Source organism: Bremia lactucae, linkage group LG2 (genome assembly GCF_004359215.1).
Source record: "Bremia lactucae strain SF5 linkage group LG2, whole genome shotgun sequence".
Classification (NCBI taxonomy): Eukaryota; Oomycota; class Peronosporomycetes; order Peronosporales; family Peronosporaceae; genus Bremia; species Bremia lactucae.
Genome location: NC_090611.1, coordinates 1799626 through 1810896, shown reverse-complemented (window position 1 = coordinate 1810896; position 11271 = coordinate 1799626). Strand labels below are relative to the sequence as shown.

Genomic DNA, 11271 nt, shown 5'->3' with positions numbered 1-11271 from the left:
CACGTTCACGTGTCGTCGGCGGAGCTTTAGGCTCCGAATCCTCTATGTCAGAACCATTATGAAGTATGGTCTGAGCATAAGGCGTTGTGGTAATACCCAACGGAGAAGCAGCTGCGCCTTTATGGGCAGCGCTCTCATTACCTGTCGATGGGACAGCATTCGTAAACGATGCTGTCTCCATGTTGTGAGCCATGAGAGACGTTTGGATGGGCAATAATGCCGCATCATCACTCCTCATGAGCTCGTTGTCCGCATCACTACTATGAGGTGACGGCAACGGTGTCGACTCATTGTAGTCGACAATGAGCGACGGATCAACATCCTCACTGTTAAAGTGGGATGGATCCTTTAGCCCTGTTAACGCGACAGCCGCCGTGGCTGTCGGCGTTCCGACTAAGGCATTAGACGCGGCCGGCGAATTAACGCGGCGCGTGCGCTTAGTGCGAGGTTGAATGGGCGTCTTCGCAGACGACCCACCAACGTGGCCTCTTTTAGGTGGCATCTTGGGCGCTGTGTATGGAAACACGTGCGCTAGAGTGATCGAGTGAACGAGCGGCGCGTAACGCTGCTCGCAGTTCCTCTTTCCTCTTTGAAGAATTTAAAAATGTAAATTCGTTCTTAAAGGGGGATGGTGTATCGGGCTAAAGTTGCCCTAATGTTACACAGTCCCCGTTAAGTACACTTGGTGTACTTAAGGGGATGGTCAATTACTAAATAATAGTAATTAGACCCAGCACTCGGGTGTGGTGCACATTTGTGACCAACCCTTGTGTATGTGATGCACATGGGTGCATTCACATTAGGAGGGATGACGCCCGGCGTCATCCGTGATGACGGCTAGCGTCATCCGTTACGCGAGGTATCTAGAAAGATACGCTTGCAATACATATTAAACGATATCTATAGAGATGACAATTGGTAATAATAGGTATTTATATTTAATTCTATTAAATAAAAATTAGTCTGAAAAAAATTCCTACTTGGTAGGGGCGCACGAGGAGACGGATTACCGCTCCCGTGACGACACTTAAACAGAGTACTTAGTGTGTTGGGTGAGGTCGCTTGCGCGCCCACCACAACTTCCTCACTGCACGCAAGAGAAGCAGGTTTAACCGCTTCCTCGCTGTGCTAGGGTGTGTGTCTAAGTAGAGCGTGGCCGCATTACGACGTGCCCGCCTACAGGAATGGGATAGTGTGATTATAAGTATCCGAATACTTCGGATTTGTACTTGCTTCAAACCATGATGGTGCTACGGTTTTAGGGGATAATTTCCTGTACTCTTGCTGGACGACCACTGGATATGGGGTAGTACGAAGTTGTACTATTTTGCGGTTGCCCGCTGTTGGGAGGAGAAAGCTCGAGACGCACTTCGCGATGGTTTGACTTACAAGCGGCTGCAGTAGCCCAACCCATTGCACCTGCGTGTTCGGGTCACCTTTAACGTAAAACTTATCAATTTGGCTTGCTCCATCTCTTCTCCAAAATGTAAAATACTTCAACGGATCAAATGCTTCTTAATCGTCGTCGTGTTGGTGAGTTATAGTTATTGCGTCCGTCAAGTCATTTTTGCGTGCTAGTCGTTTTAGAGTCGCACTTTCGGCTGGCCCTTTACTCGGAGTTCAGTGAACTCGTCAGTCATAGCCAGGTTTAGAACACAATTAAAGTCTCCGCCCACAATGATGGATTTGTGTTTGAATATCCATGGCTCTAGACTTATTTGAATATGAACTGTAAATAAAACAGTAGATCTGCATAATATTGATCCTGCTCAGTCTTGTCATCTGGTGCGTACACATTAATAACCAGTGATCCAGTTCCACCGCCATTACCCGTGATGTCCATCTGCTCTATTGCCAGGGTCTTATTCGCTCACTTATTTCTGGAGTCACCAGTATGCCTAGTCCTGCGGACTTTGACTGAGTGGTGGTCCAATAACTGAGCGGTTTCTTAAGCTTCGACCGCTTCCAGGCTTGGTCCCAGTTGCCTACCTGTTGCCTGTTACCTGTTGCCTGTGTCCTGTAATAAATTACATCCGGTGGTTTGCTGCCTTTTCGTCAACTCCATCCGCCCATCCAATGCGTCTCAATTTGTTTTGCAAACCCACGAAGGTTTTGAGTTGCTATAGTAGTTGCCCATTTGCCGTATCTGGATCGCCTTGGACGGTCCGTAGCTGCGGTAATCAGTTGTGCTCTGTTATAATGGTCGCTAAAGAATTCACCGGTCGGTGCCGAGTTTTGGGCTTTGAGAACTCGTACTAATAACTAAAATTTGGGGGATCCGGAGCCCCGGCTCGGTTTCGTTTCCGTTTACTCCGTCTGGTCAATGCCCGATAACATCTTTTCCAACTGTGCCCATAGGCCACTAGAATCAGCTCTGCCGAGAAGGGCGTGAAATTTTGGTTTCATGTCCAGCAGTTCAAACAGTAACGCAATTTTCCCCATCGTGGTTGAAGAGGTGGTTTGGTGATTAGTCGGTACAAGCAGTTTCATCTCTGACTGGTTAATTCCCGCCATTGATCATCCGAGCCATAACTTTGTATTCTGATTTCCTACATAACTTCAGATGCTCAGAGTGTCCAAATTTCATTTTCTGGCAGCATGGCATGCCGCTGTCTACCCGTTCAACTCCATCATGGAGTACGCACTGTCCCCTACCAAATTGCGATCTTTAAGTGATTTAAGAGCTTTTTCACAAACTCGATACCCTTGACGCTCATTACCCACATTGTAGTTTAATGGTAGAACGTGGGAACCATAATCCTAATATTGTAGGTTCAAATCCTACGCGTCACCCGCGGCTGCACGAACCGCAGCCGAAGGCGCAGCACTATCGTCACCCCGCATGAGTTGATTCTTCATGCGATGGAAAATTAAAATGAAGTTTCTCTGTGACTCGTACGTGGGTGACGGCCCGCTCAAAATCTTCCCTACTGCCAACTTATCGGTAGGTCTTCCACAATTTGTCAGTATGTAAACTCATGCTTGTAAGATTTTCGTCGTTGCCACAGCACCTAGAGCTCAGCAAGATTTACCTTCGTAGCGATCAGCCTGATATGGAGCAGGAATTTGTTGGCAACGAAGAAGGTGCGTCTAGCGACAGACGCATCGATAAGAGTAATGAAACGTGCGAACGATTGCCTCCTTGATGATGCTGAAGACTTCAGCAGCGCTTAACGCCTGTGACTGAACGGACGAAGGTAAGGCAGCCACGAGTAGTTGGGCGATCTTGCCACTCCTATCGGGCGCCACCTGCACTAATTGATGCGGGTGGGAATCAACGCTTCCTTGTTTGAAGAAAGGCACCGTAATATCTTAACGGACTGCGCCATCCTCGGACGCCAGTCTCGTTGTGCGCAGCCCGAGTCTTAGTGGAGGCGGGCTTCCTTCCATGAGGATTAACGACACGCGGAGGGTCCGCAGTGTCCGGAATCATTGACTGAGTCTGTCTGTGATTTAGACATTGGAATGTCTGAGTTAACAAACTACAATGTTGAAAACATTAATTCTGAGCCCGACTCAGAAGAAGGAAGTTGACTGGCCAGTTCCAGTCGAAGTCAAGGGGGAAAAAGCGTCGTTTATGGACGTGCTGCACGTAAGGCCACTCGCAACTGAAGCAGTGCGAAGTGGACTTGTACTGAAGCAGTACAAGTCATAGCCCCGTTACAACATCGGCGTTTCAAAATTTCAATAACCCACTGAATCCTGCAATTCGCATTACGTATCGCAGTTCGCAGCGTTCTTCATCAAATTTTTGCAGAGAACGAACGGGTAATGAGCCAATCACGCTCATTACCCGTTCGTTTTCTGCAAAAATTACCGCTGACCGAACCGGAAAACCGGTTACGGCTTATTGTTGCAGTTTCCGTCCAACCTCGAATAAAATTATTAATGATTGAAAGCAAGGGGCGCTACAGATCTCGGCCCAAGGCCTAGGAAAGATGGAGCTTTGGGAGACCCAAACACTATCTATCCATTCTATGATCAGTGAGAAACCACTGCCAAAGACCGAACGACCTCCTCCCCCTACTTACGCCTCAAGTTACTGGATTGACAAAGCCACACTTGGTTTTGCCTCGACGGCAAATCCGTGGAATTTTTCACTTCCTCCAGATGCAATTTTTCTACGTTGCATGACAATGCGGCCATAACGGATAATGACGGGAGAACGTTACGGCAGCAAGACTTCTCAATGCTAAATGTTTGCCCCATTCGAGAGAATATCACTTTCAATGACAGGGAATATTCCGCAGAATTGCTACATTATATAAAGATCAAATCGCCTCTTAATGACCCAGATAGCTTCACTAAGCACCCGAAGATTGTTAAGAGTTGGTGCATCAGCATCTTGGCCAATATTCCGTGGAATCTGTGGCGCATTTACAGAAGGGGACATTAAACCGTGGGCACTGCGGGACCTTTATCAACAGCATTTTTGGGCTGTCCAACGAACGGAAGACCACATGATAGTAGCAGCAACTATTAACAGTCCACAAGGACCACCAGTGTTTCACATGGCCCGAGGCCACCAAGGTGTACTGTGGAAATTAGCGTGGATAGACACCAACTTTGAAGCTAGTGTGGATTGTGGGGAATTGAAAGTCTGGGAAAAACAAGTGGGATTCACTTTCGTTGCAGACCCCCGGATTAGTCGATACCCCCGGAAAAGCGAACCCAGAGACGTTTACCATCTACATCGAAAAAGCCATAATAACGAACGAAACGACTTAATGATTACTAAGCTTTAGGCCGGAACGAATAGTTCATCGTGGGCAAACGAAGCACAAAGACAACACCCAACTCATTTCCGGAATCACGAAGGTATTATGGACTACCAGAACTCGACGATATACCGGATTGCGTTAGGCGTTTTAAATGTTCGCCACGCTGGCTGGCCAGAAAACCGCCAATGCCCGGATACGGAGTGCATGTAATGAGGAGACTACCAACCGACCACATCATTTGGCAGTGCGCCAAGGCAGCCACAGCGTTGAAGTCCTGGATCAGTCAATGGACAGTGTGGGAATGTGCGAGTTTGGACCTGCAAAGGCTGAAATCGGCTGTAGCAAGTCGACAATCTCCACCGATTTCGATAGCGTTTCTATTAATGACTCAACAATGCATAGATGGGTCTTATACAACTACATCGATGATACTACTTGGGAAGCCATCCGGGCAATGAATTCCCTTATCCATGGACAAGAAAACCAGGTGAGTGATCCACCAAACTCTACTAGCACTGATCCGAGAAAAACCCCTGGAGCAGGTTTTTCCTGCGCATCAACACCTTGGACAAGAAGATTCGCAAGGATCTGGAGTCGAAGGACGACAAAGATGGAACCATTCAGGCGAACTTTGAACGATTTATTTGGGGTAACGGGAACAACCCACAAAAAGCTCGGCTCAAGGCCGCAAAATTTCTCGCCACTACCGGAGTGAACCAGAACTTCCACTTGGAGCCAAACATCCAAGGCACTTTTCAAGATATTATCAGAAACTCGTTGCCGCAACACTCGCAGTGTTGCGGGCACCTACAAACTGACAGCAAACTTTGGACATAGTTTCAAGTCTCACTGCATTGCAGGCTTTTATAGAAAACAAAACATAAACACCAAATAGAAGGCCATATTAAAATGCCACAATCGTGGCTTATTTACAGATCCAAGCAAGCTATTTAATAAATTGAAAGTTATACTGAACGGGCGAAAATTCGCACGAGGAAGGTAAAAACAGATTTTTCAATGTAGAAAGTAGTTCCATCTCTCAAAAAAATCCTGACTGGATAATCCTTTCGCATTGCAGACATCAAAGTCATCAGGTGTCCTATACTTAAATCGTGTCAGCGCGTATAAGGCAAACAGTCTTTCCTCTGATAACTGATCCTCCGAAAACTCATACGCTCGCTAACTTATAGGATTTGACGTCCACCGTGGTCGTACTACGGCATATGAATGACGATACTACAGTTTTAATCCAATATCTAATACCCTGTGATAACGTATAGAAGAGTATGTCCACCGGGACTGTAAGTATTGCAAAAATCATCACAGACGTCAAAGTCAACAGATTGTTCTGTGCTAGAATCGTAACGTCGTGAACAAAGGCAATACTGCAAAAATTGCAAGATGTCATTACGTAGCAGACGATTTCTTTGATTAGGTCGCAAGTGCATAAATAAAATAGTTTGAGTCACACTTTTGGTGTGATTTCACTTGCTCGTGCATTGGATGAGCGAATAAGACCGCTATTTTATCGCTGAGCCTGGCCAAGAATTTCTCATCTAACTTGAGAGATGGTTCACAAGTTTAATAATATATGACACCAATTTACCTGATAATAATTCATTATTCAGGTTTTTCGTAATTACACACAAGTGTAACGCATGGAGTCAAAATATCCAGTAGACGTACAAGATAGGTATTTGAAATATACCTGTTTATGAACAGTACCTACCCTGATAATGTTGTGCTTTCTCATTTCTTTAAAACCAGTACGTCCAGGGTCGACAAAAGCCCGAGAATAAATGGAGGTGATGTCGTCCTGTGCACAACTATTGAGCTACTCAAACAAGTTGAAAGGCAAGTCCAGTAAAAAGTACTTATACTTTAGCAATCCCCTGACATGCGTATAATATTCCTCAATCAGTAAAGCAGATAAAGATGACAAATCTGGTTATACACGCACATTTTAGCCTTAACACATCTATGCAAATTAATTTCTGCGTATTTAAGACAATAAAAGCTTGTGGGCGCGGGTTGCGGTTGGAGGCAGACATGAGTCGCGCACTTGTACTTTCCATTATCTGAAGTCAGCGTTGCCCTGATATGAACTGCTTCTTTGGCCCGAGTTTGCGGCCCCACGAGCCCAATTTTAACGAAAGTACAACAGACACCATTAGTTGCGATGACAAAGTGCCAACTCCTTTACGTACGTTAGGATTACGAATTAGCAACATCATCCTAATCCACAAACGGGTATTTCTGATGCTGGTTCCGTCGTCTGTGCAGATGCAAGCCTTTCCAAATAAATCATTCCTTTACAGATAAATACGAATATCTGTACGGTTGTGGATGATTATCTATAAAATCTACATATTTGTTGTTGCGCCGTCACTTTTTTCACAATTACTTTGCTTCTACAGGGTACTTTTTCATTTCAACCAGCTGGGCATAAAGCCAGCCAAAGAATGCAGACGTGTATCGCCGTTCATCTCACAAAACTTATCTGGTAAAGGATCTGCGTTCAGTCCGACGCGCGGTGATATTGACAAATAATCCGGTGGACGTCCTATTTCTCATAACGCAATTTGCTTGACCACGCTCGTTGACTGTTTTAAATACTTACAAGGGCTCCAGATGAAGTCATATAATGCTTTCGCCGCCTCCGCTTTCATTGTGGCCGCCACTATAGACTCAGGTGTAGCCATGGAGTCTTACCTTGAGAAACTTCCGAATGGCGCCAAATTTGCTAAGGAGCTCGGCCACGTAGGTGGTGATTCCTCAAAACTCACCGACTTCGCTAGTAATTTCCTAGCGAAATCGCTTACATGGGATAAGAGTTTCTGTGGAGAAACATTTCCTGGATCCACAATGACAAATGGAGAAGCCTTCGGTGACCCATGCTGCATGTGGACACCGGGTGGCCCGAAGACACCAGACTTTGCGGTGGCTGCATTCACGACAACTCCTGGTGAGCCTACGGTATGCGCAAACGCCGGCTCTTCGGAGTCGCCTCCCGATGAAAAGACATCGGCTTCCGATGAGAGCGCTGGAAACAATCCAACCCAGTTTGATCCTGCTGTGCCCGACACTACTGACTCGACGACAACCGAATCAACCAGCTATGGCGCACCATCTCCTGACGTAAGTACGCCACCAGCTCCTGAAACTATTGACCCGCTCCCTACGAGCGGTGGCGGCTGCGCTGTCAAGGGCGCTCGCAAGCTTCGTCAATGAGCGAGTTGATTCGTGGATGTTGAGTGTCGTCAAAGAAAAAGAGAGATGTTGAATCTCCAGACATTGTTGTAATAGAAGTCATTTTCTACGAAAAGGTTTCTTTTATACTGCTGAAGGTTTTTGCATATAAAAATGGTAAATGTAATTAACGTTTATCAATCGTAGGTTTCTGAAATTCGGAGATGAATGAATTAATTAAACTTATGTATATCATCGTGCTTTCTTACTCAGCTTCTGCCCTCAGACCGCTTGGCCAAGTAATCGTTCTGTTTGTTTGCCACGACACGCAATCAGGGACGAAAGCCATTTGTTATATTTTTAAGTATTTTAAGTATAGCGCGTCATAATCGACTCAATTCTTGCAATGTGACATCCGCAGCCTAGCGTGTGTTCCAAGAAATATGTCAGCCAAACAGGCTAATTATGCCTTATTTGGAAAGTTTTCTACTTTTAAAAGCAGATTACATTTGTTGACGCCATAACTTCCAATTCCCATCGATTTGCCGATAAAGTTAAAGTAAGTTTCGAAAGTAAAATCAGTTCAAACTTCGTCTATTTACGCAAGTTGGCCTATGCAAGACTGTCGAGTGTGAGGTGCGTAAAAATAGCAAATAAGCAGATACATGTTAGTGGGCAATTATGTAGCCTCGCATCTCTTTCGTATTATAGGTGGGCTGCGTAAGGTAGACACAGCACAAAGGTAGCACGTAGTAAGCGTGCGCATGGCTTATTGAAGATAGCAGGTAGAATCTAATTGACTTAATTTATGATTTTTTTTCCTGATTTTAAATCATGACTTAACACAGATAGGTTCAAACGTAAATTTCACTCATTTTTTTTTACACACATGCGTATACTGTACCACGCTCCTTAACTTAATGATACTGTAAGACACGGAGCTAACCCACAAGAGCATTGAGCTGCGTAACATTACCGACTTCAAAAAAATTCGCTATATTTTACCCACAATATTCAGACGAGTCGGTCACAGCATCGCTGCTGAAGGTGATGTCGGTTTGAATCGGGGATTCCTTGGTAGCAACAGTGGACTCAGTGGTGTCAGGTCCGTAGGTCGCTGCACTGCTGTCACCACTGGAAGCGTCGGAGCTCGTTGCACAAATTGTACCGTCCAAGCTGGGCTCAGTCAGTGTGTAGTCCGGAACACCATTTTTCCATCTACAACACGGATCGCCAAGTGCTTCCCCACATGTGACTGAGCCACCAGGCCACGTCATGTTACAGACGTTAGACCAATCAGTACCCTCATCAGAGAATAATTGACCGAAGCCTGTATAGGCCGTCTCCGTATGCCCCAAGGGCTTCAGAATATTTTCTCCGTTCGGGATCAATTCCGAGTAGCTCGAGTGTGAGGTCACAGTTTGCATAAAGGCAGCCACAAAGACAGCCATTTGAGACATAGTAAACATCCTGATGCAGATTGGAAGACGACAAATCGAGTTTCACAGCGTCGTCGTAAGTCAAAATGGAATTTTGTCGCTTTCGTAAACGCGAAGTGCACGACAGAGACGTCTGTATTTTACGGATGCTAGAGTTACGATTTGAGGCGGAAGCTTCTACCGCGAGTCTCCTCTACTGGCAGCCTATTTTTTCCAGTTTACAGCAATACTGCCGAGCAAAAATACAGTACATTGCACGACTCTGGTTTCCAACCACCCAAACAACTTGTGTTCTCGTTGGCTTGTGGACAGAAAAAAATACAAGTAGAAGACCGTTCTTAACATTGCGTGCCACATAAACTGCATTAACTATTATTAAAACTCAACGAGCTAACAACTTTGGTGCTTTAACAATTGTCACAAAGATGAAAAGAAGGCTTAGGCTATTGGGTTTGGTCTAGCACAGGTTCCTGCTGATGGGAAATGTGTAGATTTACTTTTAATTCGCTGTTTAATATGATATCGTAGTCTCAAAGGAGTCAATAAGGGCATGCCATGAGAACAGATGTATATATGGCATGCTTCGTAAGTTATGACGATGTGGCGACAACTTTGAGCAACTAATCGTCGACTGCTTTGTCGCCATACGTAGACTGCGCACATAGACGCAACACCATCTGGAGAGGCAGAATTTTATGCTTCTCTATAATAGTCCCATGCTAAGAATTTTCGAAGTTCTATTTATCATCAAGAACACGAATACGGATATTAACAACGCCGCCGAGCTCATCATCAGCAAGTCGCTCCGTTAACTCCACTTGCTTTTTTGCATGACTTCAGTCTAATTACTGTAAAAAAGTAAATAAGTGGCGTCAACATTGAATTATGCTAGCGATGAACCGCTTGCGGGTCGCGACTTTAGCCGCAATGGTCGCATGCAACACCTCATCGGGCATTGCTCTTTCACGTCTTTTGACTTTAAATACTGTGCCATCGTCGGGAGTCCTGGCTGTTTCTCCCGATGCGCCAGTAGACAAGTTTACAAGTTTTTCAAATATTTCAGCAATTGAATATAACAGCATTGGCACAATCAACCCTAACAGCGCATCCGACGGCATTGAGCAGAAGAATAGCAATGTTGTCAAAGAGATGAAGAGTGCGGGGAGTGGTTATAGCTTTGTTGGAAATTCGAAACCCTTCACAACCTTGTCGATGGAAGACGAGATCACAAACAACTCAGCGGCCTCCGCAACGAAAAGATCGCTCAAGTCCTCAAGTGGCGGGACCAAGAGCAGTACCGACCAGGTGACTTCTTCGAGCGCAAAACACAGCATCTCTTTTGGATCATCTGGTGGTGATCCCGTCAGAGACAACGATGTTTTGAAGGGTGCCCAATCCTCAAGCGGTGATGTTACTCAAGGCGTCAGGCCCTTTAACGATGATGAGAAGCAGGAAGAAAGCGATGACGATGCGTCGGCCAAGTGGACCAATGCTCAGAGAGAAGCCGCAAAGGTGGCTCGACACAAGGCCCAAGAGCAGCGCAAGGCGCAACGCGAAGCAATGAAGAAAGAATGGCGTAAGCTCAAGGCCCAGCAAAAGGCCGAAAGGAAGGCCGCCAAGGAAAGAGCGAAGTCAGAGACAAGCGCTACTCAGAATGCTGTTGCTTCGTCAAATTCGACTGATGCACTGAAGGAATAAGTGTGGTGTAATTATTGTTTGTTGCTCACGGAAAGGAATGTGCCGTAATTTATTTAGGGAATTACTAAACCGACGCACCCAAATTACTAAATCGACGCACCAGATCACTAAATATACGCACCCTGACTCACTTAATGGTGATTAGCTAATACACACGCTTTCTGATTAGGAAATATTATCTTTACGAATATTCAACGGGGATATATCTACGACATTCTTCAGCA

At 45.5% G+C, this 11271-nt stretch overlaps 4 protein-coding genes across 4 annotated transcripts; 2 read left to right on the top strand and 2 right to left on the bottom strand.

The window, feature by feature from the left end:
- Positions 1-2307: 2307 nt before the first annotated feature.
- On the bottom strand, positions 2308-2514 carry CCR75_003687 (uncharacterized protein; the record flags this gene model as incomplete). Its single annotated transcript, XM_067961781.1, has 1 exon — positions 2308-2514. The coding sequence occupies one exon, from the start codon at positions 2512-2514 to the stop codon at positions 2308-2310; it is 207 nt and encodes a 68-aa protein (XP_067822233.1).
- Positions 2515-7421: 4907 nt separating this feature from the next.
- CCR75_003688 (uncharacterized protein) lies at positions 7422-7952 on the top strand (the record flags this gene model as incomplete). Its single annotated transcript, XM_067961782.1, has 1 exon — positions 7422-7952. One exon carries the CDS (start codon positions 7422-7424, stop codon positions 7950-7952), a length of 531 nt encoding a protein of 176 aa, XP_067822228.1.
- A 959-nt stretch (positions 7953-8911) lies between these two features.
- On the bottom strand, positions 8912-9370 carry CCR75_003689 (uncharacterized protein; the record flags this gene model as incomplete). Its single annotated transcript, XM_067961783.1, has 1 exon — positions 8912-9370. One exon carries the CDS (start codon positions 9368-9370, stop codon positions 8912-8914), a length of 459 nt encoding a protein of 152 aa, XP_067822229.1.
- A 906-nt stretch (positions 9371-10276) lies between these two features.
- On the top strand, positions 10277-11047 carry CCR75_003690 (uncharacterized protein; the record flags this gene model as incomplete). Its single annotated transcript, XM_067961784.1, has 1 exon — positions 10277-11047. The coding sequence occupies one exon, from the start codon at positions 10277-10279 to the stop codon at positions 11045-11047; it is 771 nt and encodes a 256-aa protein (XP_067821792.1).
- Between the last annotated feature and the right edge of the window lie 224 nt (positions 11048-11271).